General features: G+C 36.0%; 1 protein-coding gene across 3 annotated transcripts; it reads right to left on the bottom strand.

Annotated features, from left to right (window-relative positions):
* Positions 1-145: 145 nt before the first annotated feature.
* Positions 146-11,639, bottom strand: LOC132309005 (protein MEI2-like 2). Of its 3 annotated transcripts, XM_059807353.1 has the most exons (13): positions 11,050-11,638; positions 7,626-7,679; positions 7,082-7,222; positions 6,533-6,999; positions 5,485-5,643; positions 5,275-5,391; positions 5,003-5,154; positions 3,069-3,160; positions 1,987-2,935; positions 1,790-1,874; positions 1,633-1,701; positions 1,149-1,328; positions 146-884 (listed from the first exon to the last, which is right to left on the bottom strand). In XM_059807353.1, the coding sequence occupies exons 2-13, from the start codon at positions 7,666-7,668 to the stop codon at positions 765-767; spliced, it is 2,574 nt and encodes an 857-aa protein (XP_059663336.1). In that variant the 5' UTR covers positions 7,669-7,679; positions 11,050-11,638; the 3' UTR covers positions 146-764. The 3 variants fall into 3 exon arrangements, with proteins under 3 accessions (XP_059663336.1, XP_059663334.1, XP_059663335.1); XM_059807351.1 differs by having other exon boundaries at positions 5,275-5,643; positions 11,050-11,639; XM_059807352.1 differs by having other exon boundaries at positions 5,275-5,643; positions 11,077-11,639.
* Positions 11,640-18,171: the final 6,532 nt, after the last annotated feature.

Here is an 18,171-nt window from a genome sequence, read left to right as displayed (position 1 = left end):
ACTGTTAATTTAGACGTAACCATTTGATTATAGCATGAATTTTGAATGCGGTTCAATTCTTGAATTCCGTAGAAGCGAACACATTGATCGCGGAACTTTCTGGCACCATCTTTTACTCGCATTGCTATTATATGTGCTCATGATATATATAGAGAGAGAGAATAATTTATACACCTATACAACCATATACCAAATACACAATTTCCATAGGTCCATGGCAACAACGCTGACCATATACGAGACAAATATGCATGGTCCCATTCGTCTCTATTCTATACATTTTTTAAAACATCCCCATCCCATAGGAATGTACCTCTGAAAGACAACTATAAAGCAAAATCCATAGCAGATAATAACTGAAAGAAAGACAAGCATAAAGCAAAATCTAAAGTGAGAGAGGTCATGGGTAAAGTGGTGAGCAGCAACACATTTGTTAGCAGAGAGACTTCACTTGTCAGCTGTATGCCTCACCTTATTTCTCATCCCTTTGTTAGAATATCAACTGTTTGCTCTACCATATGAACAAAATGCTCCCTGCCTCTTTCCTTTTGAAACTTTCTTGTGTAGTAGTAGTAGTAGTAGTAATAAGCACTATGGAGTATCCATCACCCAAATGCGGACACTGCCAATAATTGAAGCGACCATGTGCGAGTTCATGGTTCTCATTTATGTTTATATACATGCATATGCAGAAGTTAGCACTACTTACAGCCACCAGTGTCTTGCAGTCGAGAGAAAGCTAGTTCCAATGCATATTTATTTATTTATTTATTCTCTGGCTTCTCATCCAGATAACAACCCTTTGGGCTTTCGAGTGAATCCCCAGAGTAAGACCCATCTGGCTGACGAATACAGATGTTCAAAATGCTGGAGGGGAGTAACTCCTGGATGATCCAAAAGTGCCACCACAAAAAATCAGCAAATGATTTGATATAGTTAGCATTTGCACAACTTGATAATCTTCTACAACAAATATACACAGCTCTTCTAAATCAGGTTCCAGTTTAATAACCGCGTGTAATTTTAAGGTTTAAGTAAGAAATATACTTCTGAAGTTAAAATTACCCGATCACAGAAGAAAAAAGGCAAAGTTACTGGCTTATGCTCTGGAAAGGATGAATAGACCTCACTAATTTAATTAGCTTTACCTGATTACCATTCTCTTGGCCCTCCGACTGGAAGAGAATAGGGCGACACCGCTTATCTTCATTCATTAGGCTTGAATTCTGGAAGTGTGCTACAAGAGCTGCCTTGCCCTGGATTCGTGCATATGCCAAGGAAGCAACTTTTTCGCTATTAAACTTTTCCCACTTCTTTCCATTGAGTGCCTGCAGAAGTTTTGTAGGATAAGTATTTCCAAAACTTTAAAAAACTTGTAATGTTTCACTTTTGCAGATGAAAATTAAGATACATCATTGCTAGTCTGACATGATAATGCATCGAACCTCCTCTTCAGCAACAGCAAACCAGCACAGACAGAATTAACAGGAACAGTTGCATAGACACACAAACTTAAATTTTGATTTTTTCCATAGGTTATTTTAGAGAAGAAAAGGATAAGAAAGAGAAGATAATCCAAGACATTGAAGATGGATAACTTCCATGAACTTAACAAAGCACAAAAAAAAGAACCTGATAGAAGGAGATAATGTGTGAAGGAGACACCATATTGATGAAGGCATAACCCACGTTGCATTTGTTCTACAACCAAAGAAAGAAATAACCATCAGCTGCGATTCAACATGAGTGAATTCAAGTTTAATATATCCAAGATCTCCAATACAATTACCTTAAAATCAATTGGCAGATAGAGAAAATCATAAGTACCCCTATGATTTTCATCAATAGCTGCCAGCAACATCTTTGAAGTGTACCTAAAAGGAAGAATCCCCCACAAAAAATAAAAATAAAATCAAAACCAAAAAACCATTGAGATGATCAGAAATCTGACTTCTAATAATAATAGTAATAACAGGCCATTCTTACTTATTGGGGATGTTTTTAATCATTAAAGTAGTCCTAGTATCTTCTCCGCAGATGATCTTGTCCAAATCAAGCTGATATTGCTTGCCGTCTATCTTGTTGATACTGTACTCAACACGCCGACTTCGACCACGCTCAGCCAACCCCTCATTGCTGGTTGCTCCAATTCCTTGAAACGAACCATTCCCAAAAAGCATAGGACCATTCCTCAGCAATGGCATCATTCTGGAACTCGGTGAACCACTTTCAGACATGTTTCCTGGAAGAGCAACGCCAACACTCATAGCTGCACGAGCACCCATATTAATCATATAACCTCCGCTGTTGCAGCTTAAATTCGTACTCCCAAAAGCAACTGGACTCATGAAGGATGTATCTGGTGACTCTGGGAAATAACCAAAATGCCTGTCAAGAGGGACACCAGAGGGAGCAGATCCCACATGATGGTGGTGTGAACCAAGGAATGACCCGTGTCGATTGGAGTATGGATAACCTTGTCTCTGTCCAGTGGTGGAAGCAAATGGATGCCCCAATGATGATGGCGGCCAAGCAGAAGAATTGACCTTCTCAGAGTAAGGAGTCGGACTCCCCCAAAGAAACTGAGGTCCAGACAATGTCCCAATACCAGATGAATTAGAATTTGATTCACCAAATGAAGATACAGGTCCAGGACTTGCACCCAGTTTCTGCTCAGGAAGGGACTGGGAATGCTCAATAGCAGCTCCTTGTGCTGATTTCGCATTACCAATTACCTGGTTCACATGGCTGACCCGTGCTTGTTCTTTACCAATTGGTGCAATCTTCAAAGAGTTTGAAACATTAGGTGGTAGAATAGAAGCAAGTCCAGACAAATTGTTATTTTTCATTGGACTGAGAGTTCCCAAACCCGGTGACTGACTAAAACCTTGCAGAGTATTGTTTTCAACTGGGCTGCTAAAATGTGGCCAGGTACCTGTCATGATTGTGCCATTGGTCTCAGCTTGTAACAGAACATGCATATGCAACAACAACAGGAGCATTGAATCACTCAACAATGCATAAATTAATTTAAACTCTCTTACCAATGCAAATATAGAGATATTTACCTGGAGGAGAGTTGGTAAGCGGTGAGCTTATTTGATGTCGAAAAATTAGAGCTTCATCTTGTTCCAGCTCTTGACTCAATTGCTGCATCAAGCTGGAAAAAGAAGGGACAAACAAATTCAATCCTTTTTTTATTATTATTAAACTTATAAATTACTTATGATGAATCAATCACACAACTAAAATATGATCCCACACTAATTAACACGCTGCAACCAAAAGGCAATAGAAATTGATAGTGGTTTTAACAAAAATACAAGGGACAAAAAGCTGCAGTGTTAATACTAAAAGCACATAACATTTTACTGATTCAATGAATATAAGACGACATGTATAGAAAGCCTACAAGTGTTAGAGTTACAAGGGACAAAATGAGCAGCATTAGGGGGGTGGGGACTTGAGAACTCACTAAAAACACATAACATTCTGCAAAAGATTCCATTAAAATAAGACAGCATACAAAAAGCATACAAGTGTTGACTAATAAATGTGCTGGTGAAAGATAAACTATTTAAATTACCCCCTTAGAGAGAGAGAGGGAGCCTATTTAAATTACCCCCTTAGAGAGAGAGAAAGAAGCTACGCAAAGCCCATCAGAAGCACTTTAATAATATTTCTTTTCCGTTAATTCATCTATCCTTTCCTAATCATACTTGCAACCTTACATACAAAACTTTATCTGAACTGCACTTTTAAGTAGTGCTTAAAGTGCATTTGTTAGATGCAGAACTGAATTTCAAAGTTAGAAAGCGTACCTCTTCATGGTAGGAAGAAACAAAAATAAAATAACAGGAGTTCTATTAATTCCACATGTATTAGTGGAATTTATTTCTTGACAAAAAAATCATGCCCCTAGGTTAGCTCTATAAACATGTGACCAGAACTTGACTATTCAACGTAACAAAGCCTTTTCCCCAACTACTTGGAGTCAGCTACAGGGCGGAGCCAGGATTTTAATTCAAAGGGGGCACAGTGTAAAAAAAAAAATTATAATTTAAATAAGAAGAAAAAAAAAATTACATACTATATACATCAGTCTTAAGTGCAAAAAGAAGAATGTTAAGAAGTAGGGGGCCAAAAAAAATTAAGAAGAAGAAGAAAAAGGGAAGAAAATGAGAAATTTGAAAGGAAAAAAAATTAGAATTTAACTTTTTTTTTTAAGGAAATAAAATGAATATTAAGAGCAAAAGAAAAAGGAAAGAAAAATTTAGAAGACAATTTTAGAAATTTAAAATTTTAGAGGGGCATTATATAGAAATTTTCTTATAAATGTACAAATTAAAATAAAAATTACTATATTGTATGGTAGGCGGGGCCAGGCCAGGAGGGGCATGTGCCCCCTCTGGACACGCACTGGCTCCACCCCATATTTTTTCCATTCCGCTCAAACCCCAGGCCATTGCCCCAGTCAAACAACATGTTACCATATCTTTCCTTGCTAACTCTACCAACGTTAACTCTGGTTTTTCCCTTCCCCTAGCATTACGCCCAATGTGAACCATGTCACTCATCCTAAATGGCACACTCGGTGGTCTTATTTGTACATGATTCTTATGAGCCACCAGAACTTGACTACTCGAGAATTTAAAACAGTGAAAATCCAAGTTCCAGACAAATTTGCTACAGGATTCTTATGAATCATCCTTTCAGAGCTACAATGTAGTTCCACACTTCCACCAGAGTTGAATGTGCTTGTGATCTAAGAACATTACATCTTTAAAATTTAAGGAGAAAAGTTGGCGTCAATTGCTATTACTAATAGATTATTTTTTGAAATAAAACTGAGAGAGAGAAAGCAGTTTATATCAAAGCATGTAATTTTCAAAAAAGAAAGAAAGAAACAGAAGTTGAAAGAAAGCAAGACCCTCTGTCAATGGGAGTGCCCAAGTTGGAACAGCCACAACACAAACAAAATGAACACTACATCAGTACGTACTTTCGACGGGCTCCACCGGGCCGGCTAGGTTCAAGCTTTATTCGTTTCCCAGCTATGTCACTCCTATTCAAAGCTTTGAGAGCTGCCTCTGCAGCTCTAACATCATAAAACTCGATGAATTTATGATGTCGTTTGTGTGGTGTTTCCCTGATCTGTATTTTTTACAGATAGATGTCCACAAGTCATATAAGTTATAATAATGTTGACAAATGCAAATATTACAAAATTGACTAGGAAAGGAAAATGAGTATGAAGCGAAAGAAAACCTGTACCTCTTTGACCTCCCCATATGCCCCAAATATTTGGCGAAGGTCATCATTCGATACTGATGCGTCTAAATTGAACACTACAAGAGTTCCTTGGTTAATATCCTTTTCTGAAGGGTTATCCTGAAAATAGCTTGGAACATAATACAAAAGGCAGATGTTAGAGTAATCAACAACGTCAAACAGTGTCACACAAGCAGAAATCTTAGTACAAACCTTAGGGATTGAAAAGTGTATATCAAGTTTTCTTCGTCTCAAGGGCTTATTTTGTAATGCACGCATTGCAGTTCGAGCAGCTCGGATATCATAGTAAGATATCATCACAAAGCCCCTATGCTTGCATGCAGTATAAAGAGTTCTGATGTCCCCATATTGCTACAATTAAGAAGAATCCCACAATCAATTGACATTTTTACTTCAATACTAAAGAAATAGAAATATGAAACTGTTTGCCAGAAATATAAATAAAAAACTTGTATTGGGAAACAACACTGTTAAAGCCCTGATCATGTGAAAGTTGTGTGGTTTTAATCAATCATCACAAATGATTATACCTTGAACCATCTGATTTATCAAAAAGGCAATTAACTGAAACTACGGACTAGTGAGATGTCTGTGGCTGAGGTACTAAATATTAATACCAGCAGCACCTAAAATATAAAATTCAACAATGACATATATTCCTTATTCGAAACCTCAGCAAATGACCAGTTTTGCAAGTGTGAAAGCCAGTAATTTTGCCAGTTACGGGACCAAGAAGTATTGTTAAAAGTTATATTAGCATTCGATAGACAAACAGAAAACAGAATTGGTCACTAAGAAAATATTATCATGCACAGTTTGGAACTACTTGCATATTGCATATTGTATATATTAATTCCATTCCATAAGTTTGGAAAGTTTAAAAAAATAAAAAAATTACATCCATTTTTTTTTTTTTTTTTTTATAATTTAATTCATACAGTTTAGATTGTGCAAGGAATTATAGGAACAATATCCAGGTTTGATATCCAGGCTGAGTCACTCTTAAAACTTTAACATCTATCACAACAATGCAATCTTGCTGCATTTCAACATAAATAATTTTTCAAAGAATGCACTGCTTCACAAACAGTAACCTAGTCAAGTATATCAAGTGACCAAGATAAATTATTAGCAAGCAAACAGAAACCTTGGCAAGGCTATTAAGTAGAACAACTGAGGCACAGACAGGTGACGGATGGTAGCAGATCCAACAAAATGGAATTTGGCATCAAGCAAATACCTCAAAGAGAGATCTTAGCTCTGAGTCTTCTACATTACTATTGATATTCCGAACAAATAATGTCCTCGAAGGATGTTCTCCATATGGATGTTCTCCAACAACTGTTCCCGTGCCATTTGTAATACCATAAACACCAATTCCATTTCCAGCAACACTGTCAGATATACTTAACTTTGATATACAAAAGCTTTGGCTCTCTTGGGGTTCAAAATCCAATTCCATCCCGCCTCCACTGCCAAAGAGATCATCTTCCAAATCTTCCAGTTGTGTAGGCAACCCAGTTAGGTCAAAATCATCCATTATGCCAGCTAACAGCTCGTTTTCATCCCCAGGAAGCATACTTCCAATCACATTTAGCTCAATATCTTCAAGCGGATCCTTACTGTCTTCTTTTTGTAGAATTTTATTTAAGTTAGGCAAGCCATCATCAATAGACAGACCACAATGCTTCGAGTCAGTAAAGTTTACTGCATGTTAGCCAAAACAAGTCTCAGCAATCATTCCAAGAGACAGGGACCAACAACATGTATTAAAAGAAGCCACACATACACTTCTCGTGGGGAAGGACAGGCAATGAGCTAGAAAACAAGCTTGCATCAGTTGATGCATGATATGCATCAGTTCCAAGTGGGATCCTCCATGGACTTCCCACTTCTCTATAAACATTAGCTGATGGTATTATAGATGGACCTAAACAAATACAAACAAGTATCATGTGAAGCATATGCTTAAAAGCATGTATTCCCTCCGTCCCATATTAATTGTCCAATCTATCCATTTTTAGCTGTCCCACAATAGTTGTCCAATTTCAAAAATCAATGTACTATATTTCCTAACCTTCCCAATTTACCCTTATTGCATTGAAAGGATAAAAGTCAAAAATAACATCACTGTGGACCACACCAATTCAAAAAAGAGGGTAAATTTGGAAATTCATTCATGCCAATGCAATAAAAACTTACTAAAAGTCAATCTCTTAAAAAGGTTAGAATTTTAAAAGTGGACATCTAAAGTGGGACAGAGGGAGTATATATATATCACGACAACATTATGTATCTAAGCTATTCATTAGTTGAAGAAAGAAAAAAGGCACCTTCTGAATCACCTAAAACAGAATTATTTGAATGCTGCTCCATTTAACAACGTTCTGCAAACACGAGATAAGTGAAAGAAAGATGTAGTTAAATTATCAAAAAATATTCAAATCCCTTGAAGTTTGTTAAGGTTAGAACGAGACGGACATGCTACAAGAGGTATTAGATAAGTGAACATGGAGGGTTAAGCAGCACTTAGTATGGAACAATCAAAATTTAACAATTACAACACATTTCAAGTTATTCCATTTCCATCCATACAAGAAAGATAATTACCCCATTCAACAATACAAATTGCACAAAATCAACAAAAAAGATGACAGATGAAAGGTTTCTAAATAGATTGCTTATACATATTAAATTATTAATTATCACACAGTAGTAATATTACTCATTTATGCTACAGTAAATTGTCAAATAAAGAATTTGAAATGGAAATATTGTAGTAGAGAGCCAAATTCCTAAAAGTTTACTCTACAAATAGGAATGTGGGATTCTAGATGAAATAAAGATGAAGCAATAATGTGGAAGGAAAAAAGAAAAGATTCCATGTGCCGCAAAGGGCACGCAGGAGATGTTCGGGTTTGTTTTCGCTACAAAGAGCAATATGCAGCTTTATTTGGTAGAGACTATATGTTCAGTAAGGCAGAAAGAAGTTAAACTATATTGGGAAAACACAGTGTTAGCATTTTTGAATCATGTTTTATGCAAATTCCTACTTAAAACTTCAGTTCAAATGCATGTCAAATGTCTTGAATAGTTCGCCGACAACCACAAGAAAATGATGGAGATGAAGATCAGCAAACAACACGCCACAAACCTCCCCCAGACCACAAAAATAGGTTAAAGGTAAATCAGACCATAGAAACCATGTATTAGCTATATTTGATCTTTAATAAATGTCTCAAAATTATGTTTTAAACTTGTTTTTCAAAATTCAGATTTTTATCCTAAGTTTCTTAAGTTCACAAAAGAGTTTTTAAATTGGGGATGTTTACATAATCAGAAGAACTCGATCGAGACATTGATTGATACAGAAATTCCCAGAAAATTTATGTTAGAGTTCAGCAAGTGTCGATTAAATGTCCGATGACCGATAGCCAAAGTCGCTCGATTTAAGGGTCAACTGATCGACATGTGAGGAATTGTATTTTTGAAAACTCTCTCAAATCAAAATTTTAAAAGGATTTCTTTCCATATTCTACACAAGACTCCTACACTGGTTATAAATATGGGATTATAGTCAGTTTAGAGGGTCTCACATAGTGCTTTCAATTTCTTTACATATTATTGAGAAATTTTATATTTTTAGAGAAAGTTTTAAAATTTGATCTAGAGTTTTTCTAATATTATATTATTATACATGATTGAGAAAATCAAAGCAAGGAGGAAAGTTGAAACCTCAATGGTTCATAAATAACAAGTTGAACGGACGTTGCTAGTCGTTGAGATCAAAAGTCCAAGGAGAAACAGATTGTGTGTGGAGCACTCTGTTGAAGTAAGTCCTGTGGTTTTTCCCTTTCTAGAATTTTCCACAAAGATATTGTGTATTTGCTTTATTTTTATATATGCCCTAAATGTTTATGTGATTGCTATTGGGACAAAAATTCAAAAAAAAAAACTGAATTTTATATATAAGACCTATTAACCCCCTCCAGGTCTAATTAGCCATACATAGTCTAATCTATCATAGCCTTGAGTAAAGATCTCAATTCACAAATGGTACCAGAGCATAACTACTAACTATTGTAGATTCCACACACAATAATATTATCCATTACAGACCAATTATCTGAGTCACTTTAAATATATACTTTGAAAATCCACATGCGATGCACGTAATAAGAAATGAATTGTAAAACGTTTTAAAAGATTACCTTATATAACAATTTATCCAAAGTGATAGAGAAATTATATTTTATTAGCATGCAAATGAACAACAATTATGATTCATCATGTCAACATTGATCAACATTGTTAAAACCATCCTAAACTTTTAATTTCTCATCATATGCATTGAATGTGCATTTTGCTAGTAAAACTTAAATTTGTGAAGGTGACAAAAGAATATAGTTTTAATAGGAACATAATGTAAGAAAATACGATATAAAATGAACCAAATACTTGTGCAGGAGAAGAAGAAAGAGCCTTTGAAAATTAAAATTCTTGTTCAGGGAGGGAGTAAAGAGTTTTAGAATAAATTGAATAGTAGTTTGTACGTACTTTTGGATGGATAATTTACACATTGACATGCCTATTCTGAATTTACACCATTTGGGAAAAGTTGTGTCCAACACAAAAGGATGCACCAGTCTTTTAGAAAAGATATAAACTTTTCAAAATTATATATATATATATATATAAAGAAAAACAGAAAACGGGTATAAAATATAAAAATGTTATTGACATTTATATAGTAGTATAGATGTGTGTGTGTCGATAAAAATGTATAACACCAGATTCCACACTGTTAATCTACCTATCACAATCCTCCTTTTCTAAGGTCTTGGGTTAACTGAGTGAAAGATGGGAAACTAAGCATTTAAAAGGTGGAGTTCAAACATTCACTTCAAGCAAGTTACCTATAAAAGACTAAATATTATGTTGGTGGATGACCTTAATTGCAATCCAGCTCTAAATTGTTTGGGCTATGAATTTGCAGAATGCATCAAAGTAGAATGTGTAATAGTGGCAAACCTAAATGCAATTAATCAAGCTGAATGTTGGTCCAATATTTCCTTGTGAATTTCATTAATTGGAGAGAAAGCAAAAAGTTTCTTCCAGCTTTATACTGTACAAAGCTCTAAAGCTCTACTACTATAAAAAGAAACGATTTTTCTTTTTCAACCTTGAAAGTATGAAGGAGCAGCATCAAATGACAAAGCAATTAAGGAAAAAGGACAACTGAAAGGCACCCATTTATTGTGGAGGAAGGGTTCAATTTTCCTAAACTTTGATTAGGAAGAATGTTATCAAAGATTACAGCCCAGATCCACTTTTTTTTTTCTTTTTCTTTTTTAATTGAAAACATTATTATGGACAGACCAAAGCCAATGAATTAAATATTAGTGCAATCAATACTAAATAAATAAATGCAAATATATATTTGACAATAAAATGCCTCTAGCAAACATAAGTCATTTTTCTGATTGAGCTCCCATAATATTTTCCTGGTCCAAACTCAAAAGTATGACATCATTTGAAACAAGAAATGTTGGATTTCGAAAAAAAACACAAACAGCTACACGAACAATTACAGTAAAAAGCAAGTGAAACGAAACCCCTCAAAATTGAAAACCGTTTACTCTATCATCAAGAAATTAAATAAAAAATAGAACTTGAAAAGTAAATCAAGCACAATCAAAATGGAACAGCCAAACCAAACCTAGAAAGCACAAGCAATTAAGATAGAAATTGAATTACCCTGTAGATTTAATAGAGAGAGAGTACCAGAGACAGAGCATATGAAGATCGCCTACTCCCGACAAGTAGAGAGAGAAAATTGAGTAGATAGAGAAAAGGACAAAAGAAAGAAAAGAGAGCCCCAAATTATAGTTGAATTATGAGAGAGAGAGAGAGCAATGGAGGAGGAGGAGGAGGTGGGATGTTTTAGGAAGATTGAATAAAAGGTAAAACTAAATTAATTAGTGTTTGGTTCAGAAGAGAGGTAACTTAGTAGAGATACAGTTTGTTTCGTAGAAGCAGAGAAATTTCATTCTTCTACTCTTCAAATTCCTCTTCTCCCGCCGGGAAACTAGAGAGAGAAAGTGAACACACCAACACTCCACACCTCATCATTTCATTTCATTCATTGGAGGGGAAAAAACAGGAGTAATACTATACTACTAGTTTATAACAACACACCCCAAAGCTCTAAATTATTGTTGAAACTTGAAAGATGCTCTCCCCCTCTCTCTTCCTCTCGGGTACTTCCTCTCGTCTCTCTCTCTCTACAATTATTTGGCTGCATTTGAATTCAGTTTGGCGTCCGTTGACACTCCTCCCCCTGCATACTTAATTTCTTGGTAATTTAAATAACCCTGAAATTTCCTGTAAAATTACAAAAATAGCATAGCATCAGCAAGCAAGGGAACTGGAGAAAATATGGAATAAAGGACAAAAAAAAAAAAAAAAAAAAAAAAAAAAAAAAAAAAGGTAATTTTAGCTTTTGTTGTTGTTGGACAAATGTTCTTCTGACACGTAGCCGACGACGCTACCCCCAGCTCTCACCTCCTTGCAGCTTATACTCTCCCGAGTGGCGGTGCGTACCGGAGGTGAAACTTAACCTATTAAACGTGAAGGAATATTCACTCTATATCGAAGAAGATAATATAAGACTTTTATGATTTATCGTCACCATTTTTCAGTAATTTTTTTTTTCCCACCGAGCACACACCAACTTCTTTGAACAACCATAATCCCTATCAGATACACTTTAGTAAAACTTAAATTTTAGTAATAAAATTTCTTAAAATGACCATAAAGATAAGGTTAATTACACTGACATCTCCTTAAATTTAGCCAAATATCATATTAAAATATTTTTTGAAAATTACTATCACTCAGAGTTATAACCGTTTTTCACTCACACCCAAGCATTACCTTTTAGGAAGTGTCAGACCACTTTTTTGTATGTAAAATGACATTACTACCCTTATGACTCATTTTTAACTTGAAAAATAATTAAAATGACTTGGATAACCTTTGATATATGATATATATATATATATATATATTAATAATTAGATATATAAATAGATAAATATTGCTTCAAATCCCCTCTCTCTCCTACTCACCATGACTCACTTTTGCACCCAAATTACTCTCTCTTACTTCTCCACTTCTCTTCTCTCCTTCTCTCTAATTGTCACCGTTGTCCTCACCGTTTTCTTTGGTTGCCTCACGATTTCGTCTTCCAATGACGTCAACTACTCTAATTGTGGTTGTATATTTGATGTGTTAATAATAAGACCACTCGCAATAGAACAAATCCTTATAGGATAAAGCTATATTGAGGGTGTCGAATCTCAAGAACTGCGATAGGTGCATTGTTAAGTATCAAGAATATTTTCGGTTTAACTTAAGAACAAAGAGTTTTTTTTTGTATTTTTACTTCTAATTGCAATGATATTTAAATTGAAAATAAACTAAAATTAACGATGAGAAATATCCAAAAGATAAGTATTAGGGAATTGACTTCACCTCTTACCTCATAACAATGCCCTGTTATATTCAATTTGGGGAAATTAACTCTATGTATAATTACGAATAATGTGGCTACAAGCTCATATTGATATTGTCAAGGAAATTCACATAATCAAATATTAAGTATATCTCATCTTCGGTTGGCACGAATTGTTTATCTAACTACTCTAAACTATGGTGTACTACAACATGTCTTCTCTAGGCATGGATTATCAAATTATATGATTATGTGAGCAATTAAAATCATTGCATAATTATCATTCCTATAATTACAGAAAATAATAATAATTTGACTTCAACAATAACAAAACCAATTTCTAAGACAAGTCAATGATTTTATTAAAACTGATTATATACTTTAAAGCCAACTGCATTATTATTACTAATGTAATTCTCCAAATTATGCAATTAATACACATATACAAAAAATTTCCCAAAAATAAATATAATTAAACCATGTTACTTGGTTAGGGTTACATCAATTTCGTAAGGAGTTTAGATAGCTTCAACGATGAGGAATACACCATCTCTATGGACTGCAAATCCGCTTGGATTCATCATCTTCAAGCTTCAAAATCTCTACAACTATGGTGAGAACTCTAAGACGCCAAAACTCTTTTAGGTCTCCTTTTTGTGTATTATCCCCTTCAATAGTTAGTAATCTACCCTAAATCAACTCCGAACAGGCCCTGAATATATGCCACAAACTTTGGATGAAGTTCGACCCGTATATGGTAAGAAGAAAAAAAAGTTCAGAATTCTAGCATCTTCCAGGATTACCATCTGATGCACTTACGATCGATCGTAGTGAGTATGTAATCGATCCCTCCGCTGTTGCATCGATTGCAAGGTCTGTGATCGATCTCTTTTAAAGCGAAACTTTAGAGTATTTTTGTAGATTTTCGAGAGGAATGCGATCAATCCCCTCAAGTTGGGATCAATCCCTTTTGTTGCAGGTTGGTTTCATACTCCTTTTCGAGTTCTGAATCGACCCCAAACAAGCCAATACCTTTTTAGGTCCTTAAAAACATCGTCAAATGCCAGAAATAGGTAGAATTAACCATTTTTTGCGAATAAATACCTGAAAGTATGTGAAACCAAAAACATATCATAAATACTAATACAAAAGTATCACTAAAGCATTAGCATGTGCAACTTTAAGGGCTCGAATGTGTAACATTTAGCGTTTATCAACCTGATAGGTAGTGTGGAGTCTGATAGATATTGTACACTAAGAACCAACTCCGTGGATCTGCCCCCCTACCCGAAGGTAAGGGTTCGGGGGCTTGCCCTCGACCTGAATTTTTTGGAGGTTAATTTTGGTTATTTCTGTACTTATTATGTTACCCTAGTACAAGGGTATTTATTCATTCCAAACTCTCTGTATCTATAGCCGTTTTTTATCATTATAGTGAAATCCATGCAACCCTTAGACGAGTTTAATATTGTTACGACTCAGTTAAGCTCTATAAAGATTGAGTTTGATGATGAGATTAAGGCGCTGCTTCTCTTATCTTTTTTACCAGAAAGCTGGAACGGTACTGTTACAGCAGTGAGTATTTCTTCAGGAAAATGAAAATTGAAGTTTGATGATGTTCGAGACTTGATCCTCAGCGAAGATATTCGCAGAAGGGAAACATGGGAATCATCTGGATCTATTTTCAATACCGAGGGCAAAGGAAGAACTTCTGAAAGATCAGACTCGAATAGCAATAAATCTAAATCCAAACATAGAAGCAAATCGAAAATTAGAACCTACTGGAACTGTGGAAATAAAGGGCATTTAAGGTTGAGTGTCGAGCACCAAAGAAGAAAAGCGAAGGAAAACAGGAATCTGTAAACACCATAAGAGAAGAGATTGTTGATGCTCTGATTTTAAGTGTAGATAGTCCGGTTGAGTCTTGGGTTCTAGACTCAGGTGCATCCTTTCACTTTACCTCGCATCGTGAAATCATGGAAAACTATGTTAGTGGTGATTTCGAAAAGGTTTATCTGGCTAATGATGAGCGTTTGAATATTGTGGGTAAAGGTGATGTTCAGATCAGGCAACCTAATGGGGCCGTATGGAAGATTCAGAATGTGAGGTGGCTTATGGAAAATCAAAGGGATCCTTGGTCGTGGCTCGTGGAAACAAGACATGTACTCTATACATGACAACAAACACCAAGAACATCATTGTTGTTGCTGATGATGGCGTAGATTCAAACCTGTGGCATTGTAGACTAAGTCATATGAGTGAGAAGGGGATGAAAGTACTTCTGTTGAAAGGAAAACTATCGAGTATTAAATCAGTTGGAGTTAGTTTGTGTGAGGACTGTATATTCGGGAAACAAAAGAGAGTCAGTTTTTCAAAGGTTGGCAGGACTCCTAAGACAGAAAAATTAGAGTTGGTTCCTACAGACGTGTGGGGGCCTTCCCAGTTTCATCTCTTGGTGGCTCATTGTATTATGTTACATTTATCGATGATTCTACAAGAAATGTATAAATTTATTTTTTGAAAAATAAATCTGAAATATATGATACGTACTTTCAAGAAGTGGAAGGCTATGGTGGAGAATGAGACAGGCTTGAAGGTGAAGTGTTTGAGGTCTGATAATGATGGTGAGTATGTTGTTAATGGGATCATAATGGAGAAGATTATTCCTAAAACCCCACAACAGAATGGGGGTGCAGAACGCATAAACAAAACTTTGAATGAGTGTGCTCGGAGTATGAAGATACATACTGGATTGCCTAAGATGTTTTGGGCTGATGTAGTTAACACTGCAGCATACTTGATCAATCGAGGACCTTTTGTTCCTTTGGATGGAAGCTTACCAGAGGAGGCTTGGAGCAAAAAAGAGGTAAATCTTTTCACATCTGAAAGTGTTTGGCTGTGTTTCATATGTACATATAAGTTCTGATGCTAGAAGCAAGCTTAATCCAAAGTCAAAAAATGTATTTTTATTGGGTATGGCACTGATGAGTTTGGTTATTGGTTTTGGAATGATCAAAACTGGAAGATAATTAGAAGCAAAGATGTCGTGTTCAATGAGAAAGTAATGTATAAGGATGGGTTAGCATCAGATTCTACTAGTGCAGGTGTTCATGCTGAAAATGATGAGTTTGTTAAGTTGGAGGAAATCTCCGAAGAAGATGTGCAGGGGAGAGTTTAGAACAATCCAGAAAATAGAGTTCCACGCGTGGAATAAGGCACACATATTACTGCATTGAAACGGTCCTCCAGAGTCTCCAAACCTACGCAGCGTTTCTCGTATTCTTTAAACTATTTGTTGTTGTCTGATGGTGGTAAACCAGAGAGTTATGATGAAGCAGTATAGGTTGGTGATTCAACCAAGTGGGAGTCAGCTATGCAAGATGAGATGGGCTCACACATGTCAAATCAGACATAGGAGCTAACTGAACTACCAAAGGGAAAGAAGGTTTCACATAACAAGTGGGTTTACAGAATCAAGGAATAACATAATGGCAACAAGCGTTACAAAGCCAGATTGGTTGTTAAGGGATTTCAATAAAAGCATGGTGTTGACTACACTGAGATTTTCTCCCCGATTGTGAAGTTGACTACAATCAGATCAGTGCTTGGAATTGTGGCTGCAGAAAATTTGCATTTAGAGCAGTTAGATGTGAAGACTGTCTTTCTCCATGGTAATTTAGAGGAAGATATCTATATAAGACAACCATAGGGATTCACAGTGCCAGAAAAGCAGGGTTTGGTATGCAAGCTGAAAAAGAGCTTGTATGGTTTGAAGCAGGCCCCCAGACAGTGGTACAAGAAGTTTGATGGATTCATGTGCAGTAATGGTTTCACGATATGCTATACAGATCATTGTTGTTATGTTAAGAGGTTTGACAACAGCTATATTGTCTTACTATTGTATGTTGATGATATGTTGGTTGCTGGGTCAAGTCTCGAGAAGATTAAAAATCTGAAGAAACAATTGTCTGTGCATTTTGCGATGAAATATTTGGGTGAAGCAAAACAGATTCTTAGCATGAGGATTTGCAGAGACAGAGTGGGTGGTACTCTGAAGCTGTCACAAATAAAATATGTTTAAAAGGTTCTCAGCAAGTTCAACATGTAAGATGCACAACCAGTGGGCACCCCATTAGCTAGTCATTTCAGACTAACTAAGGAACAGTCACCAAAGACAGAAGAAGAACGAGCATATATGGAAAGAGTTCCATATGCCTCAGCTATTGGCAGCATAATGTATGCCATGGTTTGTACCAGATCGAACATAACACATGCGGTGGGAGTTGTGAGCAGGTACATGAGTAATCCAGGCAAGCATCATTGGGAGGCAGTAAAATGGATCCTTAGATACTTGAAGAGTACCACAGAAACATCACTATGTTTTACTGGGAAAGGAGTCGCATTGCATGGTTATGTTGATTCAGACTTGGCTGGTGATATGGGTAATAGGAAGGGTACTACGGGGTATATGTATACTTTGGGTGGTACAGCAGTGAGTTGGGTCTCTCAATTGCAGAAGATTGTGGCTCTATCAACCATATAAGCTGAATATGTTACAATTACAGAAGCTAGCAAGGAGATGATTTGGTTGCATGGTTTTTTGGAAGAATTGGGTAAGAAGCAAAAGAATAATATTTTGTACAGTGATAGTCAGAGTGTTATTCATCTTGCTAAAAATTTAGCATTCCATTCCAGAACAAAGCATATACATTTGAGGTACTATTTCATACGCTTACACTTAAAAGATAAAGTTTTATCACTTGAGAATATCCATGGGAGTAAAAATCCAGCAGATGTGTTAACCAAGGCAGTGACAACTGAGAAACTGAAGCTTTGTTTAGCTTCAGTTGGTGTTTAAGCTTGAGGACAAATGAGTGAGTTGCTATGGCATTTTGCTATGTATGAAGGCATATGGGAGTTGACAGTTTGATGTTTATCAGTCTCCAAGTGGGAAATTGATGGGTAGTGTGGACCCTGATAGATATTGTACCCCAAGCCCTAACTCCACGAATCCAACTTCGCGGTAAATTGGCAGAGGGTCGCAGGGGGGCAAAGCCCTCCTACTTGAAGGTGGGTTCGGGAGCTTACCCCCGACCCGAATTTTTTGGAGGGTATTTTGGTTATTTCAGCACTTGTTATGTTACCCTAGTGCGAGTGTATTTATTCATTCTAAACTCTTTGTATCTGTAGCCATTTTTTTATCATCATAGTGAAATCTCTATAACCCTTGGACGTAGCCCTAGATTTTGGGTGAACCAAGTAAAATCTGTGTGTTCTTGCTATGTGCGTGTTTGATCTATTTCTTAAGTTTTCTTTTTGATTTCGCAACACAACCTTCACATGCAGTTCCGTCAATAACATCA

The sequence above is a fragment of the Cornus florida genome, unplaced genomic scaffold (assembly GCF_030987335.1).
Source record: "Cornus florida cultivar Cherokee Brave unplaced genomic scaffold, ASM3098733v1 CherokeeBrave_3.0.0_Hap2_Chr05, whole genome shotgun sequence".
NCBI lineage: Eukaryota > Viridiplantae > Streptophyta > Magnoliopsida > Cornales > Cornaceae > Cornus > Cornus florida.
This window is presented reverse-complemented; position numbering and strand designations above follow the sequence as displayed.

Bases quoted from the DNA above. Each gene is read 5' to 3' on its own strand.
- LOC132309005 (XM_059807351.1), bottom strand. From the start codon at position 7,668: ATGGAGCAGCATTCAAATAATTCTGTTTTAGGTGATTCAGAAG. The intron at 1,329-1,632 runs GTTCTTTTTTTT...AAACTTCTGCAG, and splicing joins ACATTATCTCCTTCTATCAG to GCACTCAATGGAAAGAAGTG. The intron at 885-1,148 runs GTAAAGCTAATT...TGGATCATCCAG, and splicing joins GCCAAGAGAATGGTAATCAG to GAGTTACTCCCCTCCAGCAT.